This window comes from Abrus precatorius, unplaced genomic scaffold, assembly GCF_003935025.1.
Source record: "Abrus precatorius isolate BTA unplaced genomic scaffold, Abrus_2018 Scaffold9, whole genome shotgun sequence".
In the NCBI taxonomy this organism is placed as follows: Eukaryota; Viridiplantae; Streptophyta; class Magnoliopsida; order Fabales; family Fabaceae; genus Abrus; species Abrus precatorius.
This window is the reverse complement of record NW_020874439.1, coordinates 20,212,468-20,238,626: the sequence shown is the minus strand read 5'-3', so window position 1 is coordinate 20,238,626 and position 26,159 is coordinate 20,212,468. Positions and strand designations below refer to the sequence as shown.

Sequence of the window (26,159 nt, the reverse complement as noted above, 5' to 3'; positions counted from 1 at the left end):
AACATTATTAAAAAATAATAAAGCTAAAAAAAAAAACTACCCAGAATATTTTGGGTGCATTTTGGGCCCAAATTGATAGAAGATTAGAGTTTCGCAGCAGTTAGCATGCCCAGCCCCTTTAAACAAGCACGGGAGTGATTCAAGCCCATGCACGGTCGTGCTTAAGGCCTTGCACGGTCGTGCTCATCTGTGGAAAGCCCAATAATGAAGAGTTTTTAGGGTTTTCAAACCCTATTAAAGGAAGACCTGATGCACCATTGAAGACATCCTTTACATACCGTTTTACACCGTTTTATATTGACTTTTGCTCTAAGATACATTTCATTTCGTCTCTCTTGCACGGGATCTTTGGCACACTCTTGGCGGGACTTGGAGCTTCAAGCGACCGTACTTGAAGATTGGGAACTCATCACACTCTAGTTTTTCTATTTCTTTTCTTTATGGCTTTATTCATAAATGTTTTAGTTTTTTTCTTTAGCATGAGTAACTAAGTCCATAGTTAGGGCTATGGGAACTATTGTTTATGAATTTATGGGATTTTGATGGTTGAATCTTAATTTAATTTCCGCTATATGATTAGCTTTTATCCTATTGCACTTCTTTCTTAATCTTAATTAATTATATCGTCAGGCGACCGTACCTCGATTAATTAATAGATCTATAGGGTAAAACGAGACAAAGGATTAGGTGGACCAAACCAATCTTTCTCTTCTAATCGTTATTAAATTAACAAGTTCATAGGCTCCTTAGGCTTTCTTTAATTGATGTCTTGCATGATCATTGGGGATATTAATTTAGAGAAAAAAAAATATTAATATTGCATGACCAATGGATATTAATAGTATTAGTATGAATGATTAGTAATTACCAGGAAATCGGATTTAGATCTAAATAGAAAAATAAGATAAAGGATTGAATGAGAACATCCATATGCCCTAAGTTCCTCTCTGATAAGTTCAACCAAGACGTACATTTGTATTCCTTGCTCTTAGTTCTTAGTTTTATAATTGATTTTATAAATTCTTGTTTTTAATTAATTTCGTATCTTTGAAGCTTAAACAATTGAATTAGGAAAACTCTTAGTAATTGAAAATCAATCCTTGTGGGACGATATTTTAGGAACTTAATTTAAAAACCCTTTATTACTTCTCGATGGGTACACTTGCCCTCCGAACAGTAGTGTTTAACTTGTCTAATCATAATTCTACCAATTTTTCTCACTGGGGTACTCTCTTTGGTATTATTATTTGGTACCTTTGGAAAGATAGAAATAATTTTATATTTAATAATGATTTTGTGCAGCCTTTAATCCTTATTAAAAGAATTTTGTTTGATTTTCAGTATCAATCTGCTGCTATTGGAAGCATTATGGGTCCATTGCTCGGCAACTGAATGATAAGGCTCAGGTTAAGTGGATCACTCCCCCTCATAATCAATGGAAACTCAATGTGGATGGTACTGTTTCTTTGGCTGAAGGAACTACTGCTTGTGGAGGTGTTATTCGCAATGCTCAAGGAAAATTTGTGGCTAGTTTCAGGAAAAGTCTACCCTATTGCTCTCCCCTAACCGTTATTGGAGCATCCTTATTGGATTAGAGCTGACTGTGCTAAAAGGGATTCATGTTATATGGATAGAAAGTGACTCTAGGGAGGCCTTGTGTTTAATCCTTAATGTCTAAAGCACTAATCACCCTTTGTATGATTTGATTTCTAAAATTAGAAATGTTATTAAGAGCATCTAGCTTGTTAGATTTGGCCATATTTATAGAGAAGCTAACCAGAGAGCACATCATCTAGCTAAACTAGGATTTGAGGGTGTTATAGATACCAACTGGTTTGACACCCCTCCTTCCTTCCTACTTCCTTACCTTTGTATGGATTCTCTAGGTATCTGGTCCCGTAGGTTGGGACACTGACTTTGTTTTGTTTTTTGGATTTTTTAGCCCTCTTATTTAGCCAAAAAAAAATTTACTTAAAATCAATTAACAGATTTAAACTAATATGTAAATCATCAAAATTTTAACTTTTAAATAATAATAGTAGGAGGAGGAGGTTGACTTGTTAGGTCTAAAAAACTTTTTAAATAATTTAAAGTTTGACCTTTTAAATAAATAGGCTTTTGAAAAATCATGATTAAACTTGGACTAAGCTCGATGTGGATTAAGATATAGGCTTTCGATGAACATCCTAATCTATTTTCACATCTAACTATTTTCATTAACTAATGAGAATTAAAACAAAAAACAACCAAAAATCATTGTTTTAGGTTTTTACTTACGGCGGGGAAGAAAAATATGTAGACGAGATTCAGTGAACCTAGTTACTTACTATGAATCCATATTCATATGGGTCATTAATCATTACCTCAAATGGACAAAGATTCTCAAATTTGTGTTTCTACTTTAGTGGTTTTTTTTGTTTTTACAGCACTTTTTATAAATTAAATTTTAAAAGTGGTATTTAAGATTTAATTTTTAAAAATAAACAATAAAATTTCATAAATTTAATAAAAAAAATACAAAAACAAAGAGTTAAGTGTAGTTAAAAAAAAAGGTACAAAAAGAAATCGCCTTCTATTTTTACTTCTTTTCTATTTATCAACTTCCACTTTCAACTAACTCAACTTATTTCCTTTAGAATAATGCTAGCAATAAACTCTTTGTAACACATCTTCACTCTTAATTAAAGTTAATTGAAAACATAAAAAATCATATAGGTCACACTCTTTATGAGTCTATGACTCTTAAATTCATATTTTTTTCTTATATTGTTGTTTTTAATAAATTTTAACCAATAATAAAAAGTGTTTTGCTAATATTTCTCGTATATTTTCTAGGCTCAATTTTTGTTTTTGGTCAACTGGGTCAAATTATTTGCTTAATCATGTAGTGCATTTTTTTTGTTCCAAACACACGTAGTCGTGCACCCTGCCCAGTCCACGTTAAGAACTAAACGCGTGTCAAGATAGGCCCATAATGTTTATTGACAAAGAAAAGGCTATATGTTTATTTACGGTGTGACAAGAGATTGCCTAACTATTTTTTTCTGCCTTGTTTAACCTTGTGAGCAGCTACATTTATTTTGAGTAAACTATTATATCAGTCCCTGAAATTATAATTACTCATCATTTGCATTATAAAATTACAACAACAAAAAAATTATCCTTGACATTAGAAGATATCAATTGGATTATTAAATTTGGTATCTATTAATTATTTTAATTCTTAATTTTGGTGTCTGTTGGTTAATATGGTTCTTCAATTTTATGAATCAAATTGATCCACACATTTTATATTTAAAGATCACATTAAATTTAATGGACTAAATTAATTGACGTTTTACTAAATCAAGGATCTAAATTTGCTTTCTCATAATGTCGTGTACTAATTTGATCAATAACACTAATTTTAAGAACTAAATTACTGTTTCACCCTTTTATAGTATTCGTAGTTTTTATAATTGATTGTATATTTTTAATATTTTGATTGATTACTTGTGAAGCAATTTTGGCAATTTAAAAAAGGAAGTGAAAAGTAAAAATAAAGAGTCAATTGAGTTGTTAGGATTCATTGCTCACCTTCTCATGTTTATTAATTATTAGTGATAATTATACAGTATTAATCATTTACTCTTTCATCTCATGAAATTGTATTTGGTAGAGTAAGAGCTAAGAATAAAAGCTAGGTGTTTATATTGAGTATATTTAGTATTAATCTTTAATTGAAATTTGATTTTTATTTTAGTAATTCATAAAATAAATGTAAACATTAAATGTCAATTTAAATTATTAAATTAAAATTTTAATTTTAATTAAAAATAACACAAAAAATTAAATTATTATATTAAAATTTTATTCTAATGTAAATCTTCACAAACTTATAATTTTTGTAAAATCTTTTTTTATACCTAAATGATAAAATGTTCATCAAGTTTGGTCCTAAAAATAAAAATTGTTAAATATATCTTCAAAAAAGCAGTCCATTGATCCACTCACATTATTAAATATTAAAAACTTATATATGACATGTTATGTATCATAACGAAAGTTCAACAGTATGAAAAAAATTGAGTGATTCAAAATTATTTTCTTTCAACTACAATTTTTTGGGTGATTCTGATTTCGACACAATGTCAATTTTTCTCATAAATAATAAAATTTTCACTTATGATGACACAATGTGGTTGGGACCATAGCTGAAAATTATCATTTTATTTAGGACACCTTAAATTCACCTCATTAGAGTGCATATTTCACTGGATATAATTACTTTAAAAAAATAAAAAACATATAAAAAATATTATGCGTTAAAGAAAAACAAAAATCAAACCCACACATAGTCTAATCCTTACAAGTATGCCTTTCCTCTTTTTCCTTTTGGTCTGGTTACAATTATGCCTTTACAACATAATACATAAACAGTTACTCATTTGGTGGGTCCAAACGCCCCAAACAAAGCCCTTGGCAGGTGAAAATACCAGAGAGAAGGTCACCAACCCACAACCTAAGATTTGTGGGACATACAACTAAAAGAGAATGCCAGTTGCTCTATAACTGAATCCACTAACAAACTATCTACCATGAATCATATAAACGTAACTTACATTACAAAATCAGAGAATAATCTTCACAAGAATAAAGAAAACAGTACATAAACATGGAAAAGTCGAATTCCACCAAATGTAACATTAATCAACCAACATGTATTGCCACAAATGTAGTTAGCTGAAGTTTTCTTGATCTTGATCTTGTTGGAGATTTCAAAATGGCACTTCTATAAGCAATGCCAAAAACTTTCAAGCCAAGTTTACATCATTATATCCACTTCTACAGATGCTCATATACAAGCCACCTAGAAGACCATCAATTTTACAAAATTTCAGTTTCTTGAAGAAATAAAAAAAGAACCATTAGGTTATACATGTGGCATTAGTTAGCCACTTGGTGATTAATCGATGTGTTTCTTATGTCACTCAAACATTGTGTGTCAAATGCCAATAGTGGCATATAAAGTAATGTTTAAAAAATGTTTTGATAAAAAGAGGAAAGTACGGTAGTAAGCCAAATTGGGTGGTCCAATTGATGCTATCTTTACTTGATTCTATGCTTTTTGGCTCTAAATTTGATATCAAAATGCCAATGGGACACGGCTTTCTCATCTCGTGACTAAGGAGCTTATTATTGAAGCGAATAATTTGATAGAGTACGCCAAAAGGCTACAATGGAAGCGTTCATTTTAAAATAAAAATTATGAATTCTGCATAGAGCAGAACAAGCTCACTCTTACACTTTACACCAAAGGAACTAATTCATTTTTTTAATCATTATTATTAGTTTTTGCATTTAAGCCATAGATTCAGTGGCATCTAATTCAAGTCTATCTTCAACCTTTATTGGCTCTTTTGCACAAGTCATTGAATAAACACTACAGTTGCACAGTATGGTTAGTGCTATTCATATTTAAGCCATATTTGGAGTATTCATGAACTCCCTTCAATAAATTTGGCTAATGAAAAAAAGAATAGAAAGGTATTTTAGAATTCATATTCAGATGATTTCGGTTTAACATTATGTTATATTAATTTCTTAATACTTTATTAAATAAGTATTAATTAATGCCTTAAAAATATAAAATGCATTTAATTCTTTTTTATATGATACAAGTAGGAAGATTTATTAAAAAAAATATTATAGGGAAATTTATAATTTATTCATATATTTTGTTTTTATTTATTCTGAAAAGTGTGCCTATGTATAGTATTTGTATCATTTAATAGCTTTCTTAGATGGGAGGCATTATGTGCATGTCTTTTTGACTTTTCTCCCATGTGCCGAAAAGGAATGAAAGAAAAAACAAGAAGGAATAGACCTAACATTGTTTAAGCTTTAAGTAAGGAAAAAACAATGTCTAAAACACTGCACCCGAGAGGCATGTTAAGATGAGGGGGACCAACAAAGTAAAAATATCAAAATCATAAGTCTCTGATAACCAAGTTCAGCAGCAACTCTTTTTCTTCATTCATATACTGAGTGTGCAAAGGAGATTTGATAATCTAGATAACTATCATGTAAATCAATGGATAAACAATTATTTTAACTATTTTGATCATCTATATTTGTTGTTCTATTGTTTATTATATATATAACAAGTTGATGAATATTTAATAAAATTTATTAATTATTTAATTATTTAAAATACTAAATAAATAATGATATTTTATTTTATTTTTCCTAGTTAATACTCTAAAGACATTTGCTAAAGACAATGACAGAGAGTGGAAAAGGGGGAGGGAGCACTAACAAAAAGGCAGGGCATGCAGGTCCACTCATGGTGTTAAAAAAAGAGGTTGAAATTGGGATATTGCTACCAAAATCGTACAATGTGTTGTTTCGCTGTGCATTTGGAAAGTTCAATAAGAATCAAAGAATCTGTAAAAAGGATGCAAAGTTTTTTCAGAAAATACAAGGAAGCTTCTTAATTATGTACCCGAGATTGAGATTGAGAACGAGGTAAATCCAAAAACATAATCATGATTTATGAAGGGAAATGTCAAAAACATAATTTTTAGTACACTTTTTTACATATTTTTATTTTTAATTAAAAATAAATTTTACCTACAAATAGATAAAATGTTAAAAAATAGTACATATTATGGTTAACTGAAAGGTGAATCTATGAGAGATGATTGGTTAGCCTATTGATGGTCTGAGTTCACGTGTACTCAATTGGCTTAGTACCCTACTGCACTGCACTGCTCCCTTAAACGAGCATGGGGACGTGGTCACTGTGTATAAGACAAAAGTAGAACGTCCATGTAAAAACTGTTACCAAATTCTTTTTCTAAGATTATATCTGAATTGCATGTAGAAAAATATTTAAATACATTTGATAATCAAGATTATAATTAAATATTATAATTTTAACAAAAGAAAAAACTGTTACAAATATAATTTTAAAACTTATGGTTCAGTGATTAAAAATTTATTATGTGCTCTTATAGTTTTTTATTTTTTTATTTTATTTAATATCTAATAATTAATTATTTTAAATATATAATTACTGTTATGAATTTTTTAAATTTTTTTAAATTTATTATAAATAATATTATTTAAAATAATTTAAATGAGATAATTTATCTTAAAAATGATTTTTATATAATATATCTAAACTAAACTTATTTTATACAATTGATTATAAAAATAATTATTTAGATATATAATATATTTTGTTAAAGTAATATATTTTTAAAAAAATTAGTCTAAACACATTAAATTTCGTTTTAATTCCAGGTCGTAAGTATTATTTATTTTCTATTAAATTAAAAGCTATTTTTAAATTAAAATTTAATACGAGTGATGTTTATAATTTTAATTATTAAAATAAAAAATTAATTGATTATTAAAATTTAATTAAAACACACTAATAGTTTAAATTTTTATACTGTCATTTAATCATAAATTGTTATTTAAACAAAATATTTTGACTGTTATGATAATTAACATAAAATTCATACATGTCTTATATTTTAATTAATTATTAGAATAACTTTTTTATATTTATTATTTATTAAAATTAAACTTATAATTATTATGATGTAATAACATTTTCAACATGAATATATTGTGTTTAACAGATTCATAATAAGTTTAATTTATATCAAATAATGTGATTTAATTAAGATAAAAATTTAAATTAATTTCGGTAAATATAACTTTGATTACTATCAAATACGTAGATTAATAGATAATGGTGCAATATAAAAATATAAAAAAATTATTATGAATTTATATTTGATTTTAAACACTTCTTTATTTATTTTATTTAATAAATATATAATTTTTTCTAAACATTATATCAATTTGTATCTAACAGTTACAAAATTTATAAAACTTTATTGGTTAAAATGAGAAATCAAAACAGAAGAAAAAATTAGGCATTTTGTTGAGAAAAACAGGATGATGTAACTTTAAATACTATTTTTATTTTATTTAATAAACTTTGAAATCTGTTTTATGTTTTAATTTGCATCTAACGTTTACAAAATTTATGAAATTTTATTGGTTAAAATGAGAAATTAAAAAATAGGCAACAAATATTTTTTTTTCTCATGACAATTATTGGAGATGATTGAAGATATTCTCCATACATTGGATTTCGATTAATATATCAGAGTTTTTTTTAAAAAACACTAACATGTATTATTAAATTAAAATGAATATTTTAAATAAAAACATAAAGATATGTTATATGCTTAGTTTGAAATTTCATAAAATTTTAAAATTAAACATTTTAATTAGTAATATCAAATATTCTATTATATTAAATAACACTAAATTTGAAAATACAACTTTTTTAAAAATAATTTGAATACATTAATAATCTAAAAATAATTTTACATTGTTATTATATCAATACAAAATTTTAATTTTATAATAATTAACATAAAAGTTATATTTATAATATATTCTAATCAATTATCAATATAAAAATACTTATAAAAACAGCACATAAAAATAAAAAAAATTAATTATGAGAATTTTAATTTTTAAATTAAGATTATATTTAAAAATATTATTTAATGAGAGAATCTACATATCATAAACAATAAAATTTTATTGAATAAAATTTTATTTGATTTGAAATATTTTTATTATTGTGGCAAGAATAATTAAAAAAAATATTGTTAAACTCTTGGTGACTCAAAGTTAAATGAAATGACAGCATCTTCTAAATATCAGTTAAAATTAAACATTTATGACTCAATCTCTAAGTTTCAACTTTAGTGAGTTGTAGATGGAGACAATAATAAAAGATTTATAGTTGAGTTTTTCAAATCTTTGAGCCTTTGCCTTTGTTTAACTGGGGAACTCTAGAGAATTTTTTAGGGTCTTAACTTGTTGTTGCTAAAAAAATTCAATTTATTTAGAACTCTAATCACCTTCATTTCTTTGTAATTAATGAAATTAGAAATATATTCAAATGTATTTTGTAAGGTTTAATTATATCTTTAGAAATGCTAATTAAAGTGTTGATAAGTTAGATAAGATAGATCTTAAAATTGAATTACTTTTTTTGCTATTTTGATAAGACTCCTCGTTTTTAGATCTCTCGTTAAGATTAGATACTTTTAAAATTTTGTAGTCTAAGTTAATAACCTAATTTATTTTATTTTTTGGATTGATAAGTCCCGTTTACTAGAAAAAAATATTTAATCAATAATTTTATTTTATTAAGAGTTTTTATTAAAAAATCACATTATCATGTGTCTTTCTATTTATTTGTTATCTAATAAATAGTATTAATTTATTAATTCATAATAATTAAATATTTGTGATTATTATGTGCATGTTAAAATAATTTTTCTCTTTTAATTATTGTATTTAAAAAAATAATCTCATTGTAATCAATTTTAGATTTTTTCTAAAAATATAAAATTAAATTTTCTAATTACATTTCAAATATTTTTTATTGTATGCTCTTTTCAATTTTTTATGACCTTGTGAACAAAATAAAAGGTAATCAAAACACTAGACTTTATAAAAGTCTTTATTGTATTGCCAAAATTAATTATGTAAATTTATTTAATTTTTAATTAAAAATGATAAATGAAAATTATTTTTTATTTATTTGAGTATCTAATAAGATTAGTTGTTAATTAAAATAACATTTCTTTATTGAAAAGTGTGAAGAAACTCATAAAAATTCATCCGTCCATAAAAAATTACATATAATCTAACATAATTTAGGCAATCTCATCTAAAAATATATTTATTTATTGAAGTTTTATTTAAATACTTAAATAATTTACAATAATACTAACTCTTTTAATCAATAAAATTTAACAGAAAAAAACTTATTTTGTCGTAATAATTGATGCAATCAATAATTTTCCTAATATGCTGGGTTACTTGAAATCATGTTAGCTCTGCCATCTACCGAAAGCAATTCTAAACAACATTGATTTAAGATGATTTGACAAATAATTTTGTATTAAAAAAACTTGTAAGATAAATATTAATAGAATCACAATCATTTATAAAATGATTTTATTAAATTAAAAGGAATTATTTTAAATTTCACGTTTAATTAATAAACATTAAACTTATCTGTTTTCATTTAATTCTTTCTCATGATGTTTAATATTTTTATAATAGAATACATTGATAAAACATGCAAAATTCTCATTCTCAGGTCCTAAAATTGTGGGCTCCTCCCGTTCGCGGAATTTAGTTGCATCTATCCCAATGCGTTCACATTGCCATTGCCATTGCCATTGCCATAGGTGAGCTTCGTTTTTCCATAATGGAAATTTGTGAAGGTAACATCTAAATCACTTCTTTCAGTCATTTTTATTAACAAATTAACTAAATCAAACATATTAATAAATTATTAAAAATAATTAATAAGTTAATTTTGAAAAATTAATTAGAACATTTTAATTTTATCTCTGGTTAAAATTATATTTTATTATTGATAAACCAACAAATTCAATAATAAAGATAAATATATACAAAATAATAAACATATATATAAAATTTTGTGAAAAAATGTTATATTAAGTAGAAATAAAAATCTTTAATTTTTTTTATAATATATAACTAAAGAAATATATTCCATTTATTCGTATTTAATAAAAAAGCAGAATTTTATTATTTGAAAGTGATTTAATATCTGATAAGTGGGGACCATAACAAATGATGCCTACGATAATAAATACAGTCGCTATTCGCTGGATAATGACATGGTGATGTCTCATTCACATTTCCTTTAAACAGTTCGACGGTCAATATGAGAAAACCATCCAAGTTGATCTTCGTTCTCATGGGATATATGCCTATTAACTTGAGTTTGATATATTTGTTCATCATATATATAATTTTTTATATAAGAGTTAAAAATAATTATTAAATCTTATCATAAATAGTTTAATAACATAAAATTATATAATAATTTTTAAAATTCAAATAATTTTTAAAATTCAAATAATTTTTTAACTTATTTTATTTTTAAAATTTTAACTGTTTATATAGTTTTCTGAAACTAAATTTTATTATTTTAAGTTATTGTACAGCGACAACTTGTCTCAAGATGTTATGCAAATTAGGTTTCATATATTAGTTTGGGTGTAACTCACCAATACATATAAGAGGAATGGTTAAATGAACTAAGTTTTTTTTTCATTTATTTTTCTAACTATTTTTTTCATTTATTTTTCTAGATGATTAATGAAATAGGTTTAAATATTTGTTTTAAAAAATTTAACATTTAAAAATACATTTTTTATTTATTCATTTATAACATTATTAGATTTTATATTTTAAAATTTTAAATTTCATTTTTTGTATAATTTTTTGTTTTGCTAATTTCTTAAAATAGATACAATTACAAGTGAATTAAATATTGATAAGTTATAAACTTACTGTTTGCTTATTTTGATCTCTAATAAAAAATAAAGATCAAAACTAATATAGTATAATATCAATTTTTTTATTAAATTGTATATCTTTAATCCTATTCATATAAGTTATGAAAATAATATTTGAATACTATTTAGCTAGGTTAAAATAATATGTAAGTCCTTTAGTTTCATTAATTTTTACATTAAGTCCTTATACTTTTTATAATTTGAAAACAAATATTTGGAACTTCATTCCATTAGTGTTCGGTTAAATCATCTTTGCATATCATATGTGGCGTGGCTTCTTTTTCATATCTCTTTCTCTACTCAAGAAGCTTCACTGAAAAATATTCTAGATATATTAAAGAACTAAACAGGTCATATTTTATTGAATTAAAATAAAGAAAAGATCCTAATAGTATTTACAATGCATTGTATCCTCTACTAAATCTTGCTCTTCACACTCGAATTTGAAAGCAATGTTTTCTTATTAATAAAAATATAATAGAGGTACGATGTTTTATTTATTTATACAAATAAATAAATAAAATATTTAAATAAAAATACACAATAAAATATAACAAAAGTTTTAATTTAGAAGTGAAAGACTTGTTAATTTGTTATTAACATTGAAAAATTAAAAAATTAAATATAAGTAATTAAAACTAATAGACCGAAATTATACATATACTAAAATACATATATCAAAAGTGTAAAAATTTGATTTATCCCCTATGTATTATGAGTACAAAATCTGGTCAATCTATTCAAACTCATTTTTTAAAACATTGAAAATTGTAAAAATTTAAGAGCTTGATTGTTTTCTCTTTTTAAATAGAGTTTTTAATTATTAAAATTAAAAAATAGAAAAATTTACTTGTTAATATAAGTTTTAAAAATTAATTTTTATTTTCAGTTTTTAAAACTGAAAAACAGAATTGCTATTGAGGTGTTTTTGTTTTTATTTTTCTGTGTTTTTTTCTAAAACTAACAAAAGTCTAACTAAAAACAGTTTTAAAAACTAAATTATCAAACAAAATTTATTTTATTTTATTTTTCTAAAAACAGTTTTATAAATATATTTACTAATAAGTTATGTCTTTATCTTCATGTAATTTATTTTAGATAGTTTTATAATGTTTTGTTGTATATAAGAACACAATAATGGTATGAATTTCCATTTTTTTTCAGTTTTTTAATTTTAATTAACTAATTTTAAGTGTAATAACACGTTGTTAAGCCATTTTATAATTTTGGCATTTTCGTTGTTATTAATTTAGTTAAATTTATTAGATGAATTATCAATATAAAGTTAATATGACAATGTTGAAAAATTACATCAATATTATACATTGACATTAAAATCATCTAAGATCATAAGTATTGGGTTTTAGGATAAATAGTTTCACTTATACTACAAGCTTATTATTTTTATATAATGTCGTAATTTTATTTTGTATTGTATCTTTTTCATGAGATTTATTTTATTTTGGTTTTTAATTATAATATTTTATTTTGTTAGCTAGAAACATAATTGCCATGAAAACATTTCGTAAAAAAGGAACACATGTAGGTAATATCAATGTTAATTAAGTGCAAGTTGTTTTGTCGTACACCCTTTTCTTTTTATTGATTTTAATTTAATAAAGAAGTGATACGACAACTCATTCATATGCTTTTAGTGCGAAGAAACCGTGACAGATAGTTGTTATTTTTATATATTTCATATCTGACTTTTTTTTCGTTGGAGGGGGTTTAAGAAATCATATTGTTCTTTTAATTAGGAGTGTTTACGTTTTTGTTTAGCCAAGCCAATGAATTAGATCAATTCAACTCAATCAAAAATTAATGAGTTGATTGATCTAAATGCATCAGTTTAGATAAAATAAAATAAAATTTAACGAAATACGATTTAAATTTAACTCAACCCAATTGATTCATTACACGTTGATCTTTTTATCTATTTTATATAATTTTAATTTATTTTCAATTTATTTGAAGTAAAAAATTGAAGATTTAAAAATATATTGATTTTTCAAATTTTTAAATATTGTATATTATTTTAAATTATAAAATGAATATTAAATTTTATACATTATAATTTATAAAAGATTGTTATTTTTTTTTTTTTTACTTTGTATTGTTTGACTCTTTATTTTAGATAAAAATATTACAATATTTATATATTATATTATGTTTTAGAATGAATAATTTTTATTTAATTTTAATATATTTATTATTTGAGATATTAAAATTAGATTATTAATCATACATAATTTTTTTTATTTTTTATATAATGTTGTAAATGCTATAGTTTAATTACTCAACTTATTTGTGATTAGATTAGATAAAAGAAAAAAATTATCCAAATCAACTCAATCTAATCCATGAAATTTCGATTAGATCGGATATTTTTTATATAAAAAATTATCTAAATTGTTAAAAGCATATTAATAATGATGTCTAAATAAAAAAATTAAAACTTTTCTTTTAAACATTTTTGCAGAGTATAGAAGAGAATATATAGATTTGTCAAGTTTTTGGTTAATATTGATTACAAAACATCATGCTTTATTATTACTGGTTTTTTTAGTTCACATGCAAATGGGAGCATTTGACAGAATTGGCAGAGAACGAATGTATGTTTCACATGCATTGCATTATTGGTATGCCATGCAAATAATTGAAATTGAAATTGAAATTTTTATTTATAAGTTGACTTGGTTCGCTGCTCTTTAAGTCTTTATTCAACATGATACCGAGTTGAAGTTTAATTGCCTAAGTAATTTGACATGAAAAAAAAATGAGCATTAATATACTCAACAATAAACCCAAAAAAATTATAAACAAACTGAGAACTCAATAATAATAATAATAATAATAATAATAATAATAATAATAATAATAGTTTACCCATTATGTCCTGCTCGTTTATATTGAATGATTATATTTAAAAGAAAGTAACTCGTTTAAAGTAAAAAACTAAAAATTGTATAAAACAAGGAAATTAATGTGTATTCATTAATTTAAAGTAAATTAAATTTATAAATATGTTTTAAACTAAACATATATACGTTTTTATTAGTTTATTCGACTTCTACTATAGAAAACTCAAATTAAATTAAAAAATATAACATAACAGCAGCCTTACTTTCACATGTGAAGAAAAAAAAAAACCTAATATTAAGTTTTTATATCATCATCATCATCAACTTTTTAAATTAAATAACAATATGTATATTTATTTAATATAATATTTTTATTTAATACAGTGACACAGCGGAATACTTGGAACAATAACTTTAAAATAATTTAGACCAATACTTTATAAAAATAATAACTTCGAAAAGAAGAATTACATATAATTGAAAGAGTTAAATTCATTTTTTGAATTTATCATAATAGGTGTTACATACTTTCTAAAATGCAAACTTCATGTTAATTTAAATTATACATATTAGGTATATGTTTGAAAATGATTAAATTTTGAGAACTAGTAATATTTAAAACAACTCTCATAGGAAGTTAAAAAAATGTAATTATTTTTAAAAATAAATTAAATACCCATTATATTACATTGTGATTGATTGGTAATAATAATAATAATAACTTAAAAAAGTTTGTTGGATAATGTCTTGGTAAAAGTAATATTTTAAATTATTTTACCAGTAAGTTTTAACTTAAAATGAGATAATATAGTTTCTTATAAACTTTTATCTGCTAAAAGATAGTAAAATTTTGAATTATTTTAAATAAATTATCAAAAGACACATTAGTTATTAAGAGAAAATAAACTTGTACCTGCGGGTGATGAGAAATAATCAATATTGACCACACCTGTATTATTTAAAAACTAATGTATTCAATATTTATAATTAATGTGTCCGTTACAAGAACTTTTGGGAGCAAATTCAAAAATTTACTTAATGGAAAAGGAAAGATATTGAATCTTATGAGTGCGTTTTTTTCTTGTTGATAATATAAATTTATAATTTATTTAAAAATTTGTAATTATGCGTTATTAATTAAAATATATAACAGATATATATTTTATATTAATTATCATAAAAATTAATATATTTTTGTAATATAATAGTTCATAATAACGTAATGACATTTATATTTTTAATGTATTTAAATTAAAATTTTAATTTGGCCAACAAATTAATCAAATTATTTGATAAAAAAACATAACTTTAAAAAATTACTTCAAATAATATTTAATTTATAAATTTTTTTAACACATTTTATTTTATTGTATAAGTAATTTTATCAAATAATTTTAATTCAATCAATTGTTTATAAATTATAATTTTTTTTTATCTAACTTATAAATTATAAAATATAAGTTTTTTTAATTAATTTTATCAAACTAATATTATGGCTTCAGTTTGGAGTATTTTTTGAACACATGCATTTAAGGTATATTCATTTTTAAAAAAATAAGAACTGTTATATAAAAATATTTAAAACTTAGGTTAAAAATTTTAAAAAAATTTAATTTCAATAATTTTTATTTATTATTTATTTATTGCTCATCTTTGAAATATTTTTTTCAAAAATTTAACTTAGGAATGTTTTAAATTAAAAATAATGAAATTATCACATAAATTTAATACGAATTTTAAAATAAATTTTATGTTAAATGTTACCGACAAGTAAAGTATAACATTTTTTAATTACTATCGTCACTATTTATTCTAAAATTCGAAATCAATATTATTGAAAATTTTCAATTAAATTTATTTTATAACAAAATTTAAGTTCAATATCGTAATATTTTTAATATTATTTTAATAATTCATACAATAAAATTAATATTAAAAATAATAATTATTATCAAAATAAAACTCTAATTTTAATAAAAATAACATAAAAATACTTATAAAATGTTATAACACTGTATTTAAATTTTACATTTTAATTTACCTCGAAATCCACTTGGGTGCGGTTAAATAATAAATACCGAGTCCACTCGCCCTTCTCCACATCCTTCACTCTCTTCACGTCTACGACTCACTCCCGCACCCACCACCGTATCTTCATTTATTTCATTTCATTTCCCCAAAATAATTATTTTTAAAAAGAAAAACAAAAGGAAAAATTCCCTCATTTTCTCTCTCTCTCTCTCACTCTCTATCTCTTCTCTGTTCTCTCTCTTCCATGGTGGAAGAACGCGGAAGCAGAGTCGCCGGAAAAAACAGAGAAGATCGAAGAGCATAGGCAAGAGGATCACCAAAGCTAGGGTTTGTGAATTGCTGAATCCCAAGAAGTAGAAGAATGCCGCTCTCGAAGTACCGCGTGAGGAACGAGTATAGCTTGGCGGATCCCGAGCTGTACCATGCCGCCGACAAGGACGATCCCGAAGCTCTTCTCGAAGCCATCGCCATGGCTGGTCTTGTCGGACTCTTGCGCCAGCTCGGTGACCTTGCCGAGTCAGTTTCTTCTTCATATTCTTCTCTTGTTCCTTCTATCTACCTCATTTTTTTAGTTCTTTCATTTCGTAATTCTGATTTGGAGCTCCTTCACTCGCGGTTTGGGTGATTGCGTTTAGTTGTATGAATGAGTGCTGAGTTTGAAAACGGAAAAGAAAAAAATTATTAGAAATAACTTGTTTTTGGTAAATTTTTGTGCTGGAGACCGGAGTGAGCTTAATTCGGCAAGGCGGTGTGCTTTTTGGATTTCATTCGGTTGCTGGATCGATGTACTGGCGCGGTTAAATTCAGAATTAGAGGAAAATATAGATGCTAAATTCGGGGGTCGTGTAATGGTTAATTGGTTATTAAATAATTAGTTAATTAGTTGATTTATAATTTTATAATCTTGTTTTTGGCTTGAACTTTGTATGTAGAGTTTTGAAAGAAAAGGAAAATTAAGAGAAAGGAAATTAGGCTTGAAATTCTCTGATTGGTTTAAATTGTGAAGGTGTTGGGTGACCTTTTGTGGACATCGACAGTTTCTACTTGTAGCTCTGGTATGGTATAGCCGAGATTGGATTGGTCTGAGTTTGATTGACTGAGCGTAGACTAGGAATCTTGAACTAGTGATGTTCCTTATAGGTTTTGATTAGACGTTAATCAATTTGAAAAGTAGAGTTATTCAATTTAAGTGTGATTTGGCTGATGGAAAAACATGTTTTTGGTTTGATGTTTTTCTTGGAGTATTTGGGAATATTTATTATCAGATGAGGAGAAAATGCAATGCAGTTTACCATTCTATAACTGAGTAGAATTACGGAACATAGTATTTTCCTTCAGTGAGTACTGATTAATTGGAGTGTATATTAAGGCTTAATGTTTTGATCTTTCATGCACAATGCAATTCAATGACCACCTGAGCTTATCTTCGGTGGCTTAATCTTGTGAATTTGGTTATATTAAGAAACTTGAGCCTAACTCACTTAGGAAGAGGATTGCCCAAGCCTTTATAAACAGTATTTTAGCTCTATTTCTAATTGATGTGGGACATCTTAACAAGTTCAAATAATTCTGGGTTGAATGTGTGTTTCTTGCTAGAATTGTGATAGTGACGTTCTGTATCATGTAGTTGAGTGCTATCAAGGTAGTTCTATTTGGCAGAGTTCCAATCATACTAGGATATCTGAACTTTGAAGTTGTTTCCTCCTTTTTAGCATTGAGAATTTTTAGCCCAGCATCAACATTTTAACATTTTTAGATTTTTACATTTACTAGGTGATGTTAAGTTATCTATATTTAAATATTTCATTTTCGTTAGGTTTGCTGCTGAGATCTTTCATGATTTACATGAAGAAGTAATGGCTACTGCTGCAAGAGGCCATGGTCTTATGGCTCGTGTTAAACAACTTGAGGTTGAAGTTCCTTCACTTGAGAAGGCTTTCTTTTCTCAAACTCATCATTCATCATTCTTTACTAATGGAGGTTAGATTACTCATTACAAAGTCCAATTGTATATAACTTGTCATTGTCATCATGATTTAAATACTCTTAATTTTGTAAAATGATGGGATTTTGGGTTAAGTTGTAACCTTTAAGCGTAATTGGCCCTTTGCTAATTTAAACCAACTTGCTTATTGCATGGCAGGGATTGACTGGCATCCAAATCTCCAGTCTGAACAAAATCTTGTTACTCGTGGAGACTTGCCTCGATTTATAATGGATTCATATGAAGAGTGCCGTGGTCCCCCTAGGCTGTTCCTTCTGGATAAGTATGACTGATTTATTAGACATGTGATTTCAGCCTCAATAGAAAAAGAATATGTTATAGATATTTGAAAAATTTTCTTTTTGACTTCTTTAAAGGTTTGATGTAGCTGGGGCTGGGGCATGTCTGAAGCGTTATACTGATCCATCGTTCTTTAAAATGGAGTCAGCTTCATCTATAACTGGCATAGAAGTTCAAAGGGAAAAGAAAATTCGTAAAGTCAAGGTACAAAATTTCAATCTTTACATAGTTTTACTTTTTAAAATGTTTTAAATGCTTAACAGCTTCATGTGTATGAGGACAATGTGCATGATGGCACTATTTTTTCTTGTTTAAAATAGGGTTGCAATTCTTAGATTGAACAGTCCTTTTCTTATGAGTTAGCTTTAGGTTTGATTTTCTAATATGATATTAAAACCTATCCTTGTTTAAATGTTGGGTCACCTGGAAATGTCAAATCTTATAAATTTCATGCTCTAGATGTCCAATCTTAAGCGTGACAGGAGTGTGTTAAGATGTCCTATATCGGCTAGGAATATGCCTATAATTCTCTTTATGAAGCTTGAACAACTCTCCTTCTATGAGTTAACCTTTAGGAGTAAGGTCTAGTTTTCTAATAAATACAATTCTTTGCTATGGAAAATTGAATACTTGTGATTTTAAATATTTATTTTTTCTTTCATGTTCAGCTGAAGAAAGGAGCCCGGTTGAGGGATGGTGAAGCCCCTAACATTGTACCAACACATGCAAAGTAAGCTCCAATAATTTTATTGTTTTGCATAGATACATTCTTCTGGTTAAGGTCTTAAATGATGACTGGTGGCTCAATTTAATTTCCATTATTGCAGATTACATCAGCTGCTTCTTGAAGAGCGTATTGAGAATGGTTATAGTAATCCTGCCCGTCTAGTGAAGTTGAAGAAAAGACAATTGAATGGACCTGCAGTTGAAGCAAAAGCTGGGAAAAGTTACATGGAGAAATTTTTTGAAACTCCCTCACCAGACCGTAAAATGATTTGTGAAACTTCAATCTTCCCACTGCCTGCGAAAGTGACATCGGATGATACTAGTGAGGCAGGAATTAAGATCCTTGAAATCAGTAGCATTAGTTCTGTGAAAAAGTCTTCAGGAAATAAAAACTCCTACTCTTCTCCTATGGAGCAGGAGTTAGAACTAAAACCATTTTCAGAAGTGGATGATGGGACAAATGTAGATCTTGTGACGGTGAAACAAGTCTCAGCTGATGTGACAGATAATATGTCTTCTAATCGTCTTCAGTTGCCTGATGAAACAGAATTGGTTACTGATGAGCAACAGAAAATAGAAGGCAGCTTAGATGGGTACCAGTCTGACGATGTGACTAGTGAGGTTGACAATTACATGGATGCTTTAACTACCATGGAGTCAGAATTGGAAACAGATAATGAGTATAAACCTAAGAAAAGCTTGAATATTAAAAAGGCAACCGATACTGATGATAAGGGAGGACATCTACTACAACCTCGTTTTTCAGATTCTCAATCATTTGGAGACTCCTCAATGTCTGACGACATTAGTTCATTCAAACAAGATAGAAATGAAGAACATATTGAAGTGCAAGCTCAGTTGTCAGATTCTCAATCAACTGGAACCTCCTCTACATTAGACAATATTAGTGCTTTCGGAAGAGATGGAACTGAGCATGTAGAAGTGCAAGCTCACTTCTCAGATTCTCAGTCTATTGGAAACTCCTCTATGTCAGATGAAAATGGTTCTTTCAAGAAAGATAGATCTGATTTCCATCACTCTGAATCATTAAGAACTGTTGTTGAAAATGTACAATCAGAACCTATATTATTCACAAATACCAAGTATTATGAACAGGAGGTTGAAGATACTCCATCCAACCAGCTTCCTCAAACTGTTGAGTCTCAAAACACTGATTGTGAGAGGTTTGTCATGCATGATGATCCACATGTTCATGAAGAAGAGATTTCTGATTCAGGGAAAGCCATTTGTGATCTGGTGACTTCAGAACAAGTGTTGTGTTCTGATCTTGGACCTGAACCTGCCTTACCAGTGATCCTACCTGCAGGAACTCAGTCGAATGAAACCCCATCTGACCCTGCTGAACTTAATTTAAGATTAGATGGTAATGCAGGTAGAGCAGGCCTTGTTGAATCTATTGCTTCCAAACCTGTTTCTCTTTCCCTAATAAAAGATGATGCTTGCCCGGTGGATTCTTCTGATAAAACATCATTAGACAATTTGGATGAGGATGATCCATATATTCACTCTGATGATTTGTTACAAGTTTCTAATGATTTGGAGTTAGCTCATGAAGGTGAATGCAGAGATCATTCTGAAATCAATATGTTCCAGGCAGAATCTCCTAATAATAACGCTTCTGGAATTTTGGTTAATAGAAATATTGGTTCACAAGGAGAGGATCCAATTTGCCCATCCATGGAAGAATTAGACTTCAATTCAAGTGCTATGCTGGGACTTGGTTGTCGAGACTCAAGAGATGAAGATTGTACTCCAGCAACCCGACTTAATTCGGAATCTCCTGTTGTGGAGATTCCTCCAGTGAGTTGCTTTTCTGGGGAACTATCTTCTGATTTAACTCATAACAATAGACAGGATGATCCTGGCTCACCAGAAATTGAAGTTTTGTATTCTGATCTGCAATCGAACATTGAAGAGATGCCAAAAATGTTGCATGGTGATGAAATAAATGGATCCACTTGCAGTGTTTATCCAGTTGAAGGTGATGGTCATTTTAATCATCCATCTGCTGATAATCATGTGATGGTAAATGATCTAGTCACTGAAAATGTTCAGTCAGAAGATCAAGCTGTAAATTCTGTTCCTTCTGTTGATAGTGCTGAAAATGAAGTGGGTATCGTTACTTGTCCAGCTTCAAGTCTGATTTATTCTTCATCAGGGATTCTTTCAGATTTGCAAGAACCTCTCTCAGGTTCTTATTCTTATCAGATGGAAATGGAATCGGATGAAGTAGAATTGACTCAAATTTCCATGGACTCGAATGCAGTGAAGATGGAGAATCAACTGGCACCATCGCCAGATGTAACATCATCTGATGTCACATATTCTCTGTTGAGTAATAATACGGAGTTAGATGAAACTCTTTCTACTATGACAGAACTACGTGAGAAAGAGATGGAAGTTGATGAAGCAGTTTCTAGAGAATCTTTGACAGAACTAGAGGAACAAAAGACAGTGGGTCAACCAGAAGTTGCTTCTGCTGATGTACAATTGAATCTAAACGAATCGGTGCCCTGTGATCTTCCAGATTCAAAAATATGTGATAATATTCAAAAGTCATTTCCAAGGGAGAAATTCCAACATAGTGCTTTTGTCGATGACACAAAAATGGTGCCTGAATTGTCAGGGTTAGACACCCAGCAGTTGGAATCAATATTTTATGCTCAGCAGCATGATCCCTTACAAAATGGAAGAGAGAGTTTTTCATCACCTTCTGGTAACCAATTGGAGTCTGAAACTGATTTACAGATGTTCTCACAATCCCAAATTGATAAACAGGATGCAGAATTTCCACTCAAAGATGAGAAAAACATTGCCTCAGAGAAATCTGAATCTCTGCAGATGCAGGTCTATCAGTTGGAGCAAGAAGGCACTCATGCTACTTCTGAATGTGTTTCAGAGATCCATGCAGATAAGCCATCATCATTTAATTTCTTGCCAGAGTCATCTAGCCCGGAGAACAACCCTGCAAAGCATTTCATGGAGCCTTTGAAGCCTCTTCTTCCTAATCTATTTCCCAAGGCAACTGAAAATAATCTTGATGAAATGCCACCTATGCCCCCTCTACCCCCTATGCAGTGGAGAATGAGCAAGGTTCAGCATACTTCCCTAGCTTCACAAAGAGAAGAGTTAGAAGTAAGTCAGGCCTCGGTCCAGCCAATGCAGCCAACTAAACCTGATCAGAAATCTCAATTTGGTTTTCCAACTTCAGAGAGAGACACCTTGTTGTATCAGAGTCCATTTTTGCCTGTCATGGCTGTGGAAAGTGATAAGCTCCAACATTCTTCTGGGTTTTCTGTAGGTGTTTCAGGGCATCCTGTTGCCATACCTTTTCAATTTCCATTCATGGTTAATGAATCAAATGGTCAATATAATTACCTACTGCTAGACAGAAGCCAAATTCAGAACCCCTTCTTAACATTACCTGGGGTATCTACCGGCATGCCTTCTCAAGGTTTTATTGTTGCTTCTGAGGAAGAAATGATACAGAATTCAAGCCAATGTGCGCCAAAACCAGCTGCTGCATATGCTGTTTCTGGACATGATTCCATCTCTCCACAAGAAAAGCCCACTCAACCTCCTCATCAGTTAATGACAGATTCTAGTTCAGATGATAAACCAGTTAAGCAGAGTACAAGTGATATGGTATCTATGGACAGGCCTCCACATAGTCATGCCGTTGCTTCCGAGGGAGAAATGGTACTGAATTCAAACACATGCCCTGCAATTCCACCTGCTGAATGTACTGTTTCTGGACATGATTCCATCTCACCTCAAGACAAACTGACTCAACCTACAAGCCAATTAATGACAGAGCCTGGTTCAGATGATAGAACACTTCTGGAATCAGTAACTAATGTCGTATCTATGGACAGGCCTCATGCTTACGCTGTTGCCTCTGAGGGAGAAATGGTGCAAAATTCTAACCTAGGCCCTCCTGTACCACCTGTTGAATGTGCTGTTCCTGAACATGAATCCATTTCTTCTCAAGAAAAACTGACTCAACTTCCAAGTCAATTAATGTCAGAGACTAGTTCTGAAGTTAAAGCAGCTCCACAGTCTATAAATAATGTGGAACGGGAACAAGGATGTCTGCCTGTCTCACTTATGTCACCATCAAACATGGAAAGTATGGAGCCTAATCAGAGTGTCCTGCCCTTTGAGGGGGAAATGGTGACGTACTTGGATACATCTGCTCAAACATCAGATATTGAGAGCGAAAGAACAAATGGGAAACCAAAGAATAAGCTTCCTCGTCCTCGTAATCCTCTAATTGATGCTGTTGCTGCTCATGACAAAAGCAAGGTAAGGCAATTTCTAGTTTCTACATTACATTGAATGTCTTTTTGTGGTCTGAATTCTTGTGTAACACTTTGCCTTTGAACTACTGCAGCTTAGGAAGGTTACTGAACGGGTTATGCCTCAAATAGTACCGAAGGTAGATGAAAGAGATTCTTTGCTAGAACAGATAAGAACAAAGGTTAGGGCTAACCACTTTTGTTTCTTTATGCTGATCATATCAAAGCATTCTTGTATTTTAAAGTTTTTTTTGGTTCTCAGTCCTTCAACTTGAAGCCTGCTGGTTCTACACGACCTAGCATTCAAGGTCCAAGAACAAATTTGAAGCTTGCGGCCATCTTGGAGAAAGCAAACGCAATTCGCCAGGTCTCTCTCTCTCTCTCTCTCTCTCTCTCTCTCTCTTTCTCTGTGTTTATTTATTTTTATTACTTCTGTGTTTATTTTACTGTAATATGCATGTGCTTCTCTCTCTCTCTCTCTCTCTCCTGCCTTACCCTCTTTCTTTCAGAGTCAACTGATATGTTAATTATTTGAATAGGCTTTAGCTGGAAGTGATGAAGATGATGATGCGGATAGTTGGAGTGACTCTTGAATTTACGATGGAAAACGATCTCAGTTGGTGGATGAATAGAAATCTCCCTGAAATGCAAGATTCTTTATCCTACTCTATGTTCATATATGATATTCTGAACTCCATATAGCTCCTCTTAGTCCGCTTTCTTCTCTCGCTCTCACACACACATATATATGCATGATCATTGGTACTAGCATGCAGATTAGCATCAATGCTGATCCAAACTCACTTCACTCGGGAAATGTCAGGCTCAGCGTGCAAGCGCTGTACCAGTCCAGATCAACCTATCAACAGATTCCCCCATGCCCCGGTTCATATAAGCACGTGTATATTTTGTATTGTGTCATATTTTTTCGATTTATAGTCATGAGTATCCAATTTTGTAATTCTGTGATGTAGTGTTTCGTGACCCCATTTATCATGTAGTTCATCGGTGTTCAGTATAGTAATATATATAAGTGAGTAAAGTCATTTCAGTGTACAGTTCCATTGTCTCTTTTGTTCACTGATTCACCCTCTATTTGATCACTGTTATATTAGCAAGCAAATTGGAATCGGCAGTGGTAAAATTTAAATAAATGTAGAGTCAATAGACCTGCTTCTGGCATCTAGATTGTTCCACTTTGCTGTAAATTGTGCTACAAAGGCAACTAGATTAAAGATTAAGGCCTAATTTGAGTGACCTTGGAGATAACTTTTGTATAAGAAAAGTACTATTAAAAATTAAATAAAATTTATTTTATAAATATTTTTTTTAAAGTTTTAGACCGGTTAAATAAAAGAATTAAAAAAAATAAATTAATTTAACTTATAAAAATTTTAATTGTTTTATTATTTAGGTTGAGTTTGAGTAAATTTATAAAAAGAAACAATATAAAATTAATTTTTTAATAAGTCAAAATGATTTATTTTTTTAAAATTTTTAAAAAATTAAATGAGAGATTTTTTTAAAAATAGAAAGGTTATTTATAATTTATAGAAAAAAGTTTTATTATTATTTATATTATTTTTTATAAGGATTTTTAAAAAAAGTTTATCTTAAAAAAATAACAAAGTTTGTGATAAACTTGCCAAAGGCTGTTTTAAGTGCATAGGTAATTTGGTTTTGCAAGATTGTAAGTTGAGGAGATATTGACTAATTATTAATTAATGATATATTTAAACCTTATTATAGATATTTTTATACAGTCGTTGGGTTTGTCTCTATTAAAATAATAAATTAGATATATGATGTTATTTTATCTTTTTATATAAGTTTTTTCTTATTATTTTCATTTAATTTTTTATAAGAAAAAATTATACTAAATAAATAAATAAATTTATAAGAAATTTATTATATCTTTATTAATAAGATATAATATATATTTTTTACTAATCTATTATTTTATCTACCAAACGGTAAAAAATAAATTAATTTACAAAAATGATTGCTTGGAAAGTCACTTTCCAAATTTATAAAGAAGACAATAACAGCAATTAATTAAAAGTTTGTTAACCTTAATTTTTAGGGTTGAGCTTAAATCTTCACAAATAAAAATTTTTTATAAAAAAAAAAAATTATTATTATACTAAAATTATAAAAATATAATAAATATTTCCTTTTTTAATAAAATTTTATTACTTATTCTCGATCATAAAGAATGAGGTTAATAAAACTCATTAATTAAACTGCATCCGCAGCACCGTTTGGAATGCAGGCACCGTTGCACAACTTCTCTGCTTTCAATTTGCAATCACCGCTTGAAAAAGTATGGACGGCATCTTATTGTAGAGCACCGACACGGAGCATTTATTTATTGTTTATTTCTGGCCATAATTTTTTTTATTATGAAACATTTTTATTCATAAATACTTAAACTCATCTCAAAGATTAACAAAACTTAATAGTATAAAAATCTATGAGGTGTTAGATTCTATACCTATGGCTTAATTACATGCTT

The 26,159-nt window shown here is 28.0% G+C and overlaps 1 protein-coding gene across 2 annotated transcripts; it reads left to right on the top strand.

The window, feature by feature from the left end:
- The first annotated feature begins 16,474 nt into the window (after positions 1 to 16,474).
- On the top strand, positions 16,475 to 24,823 carry LOC113849153 (protein SCAR2-like). 2 transcript variants are annotated; one of them, XM_027478836.1, is made up of 9 exons: positions 16,475 to 16,831; positions 18,132 to 18,295; positions 18,459 to 18,582; positions 18,677 to 18,803; positions 19,268 to 19,329; positions 19,427 to 23,651; positions 23,740 to 23,826; positions 23,907 to 24,011; positions 24,184 to 24,823. In XM_027478836.1, exons 1-9 carry the CDS (start codon positions 16,677 to 16,679, stop codon positions 24,235 to 24,237), a joined length of 5,103 nt encoding a protein of 1,700 aa, XP_027334637.1. In that variant the 5' UTR covers positions 16,475 to 16,676; the 3' UTR covers positions 24,238 to 24,823. The 2 variants fall into 2 exon arrangements, with proteins under 2 accessions (XP_027334637.1, XP_027334638.1); XM_027478837.1 differs by lacking the exon at positions 16,475 to 16,831 and having other exon boundaries at positions 18,160 to 18,295; positions 18,688 to 18,803.
- Positions 24,824 to 26,159: the final 1,336 nt, after the last annotated feature.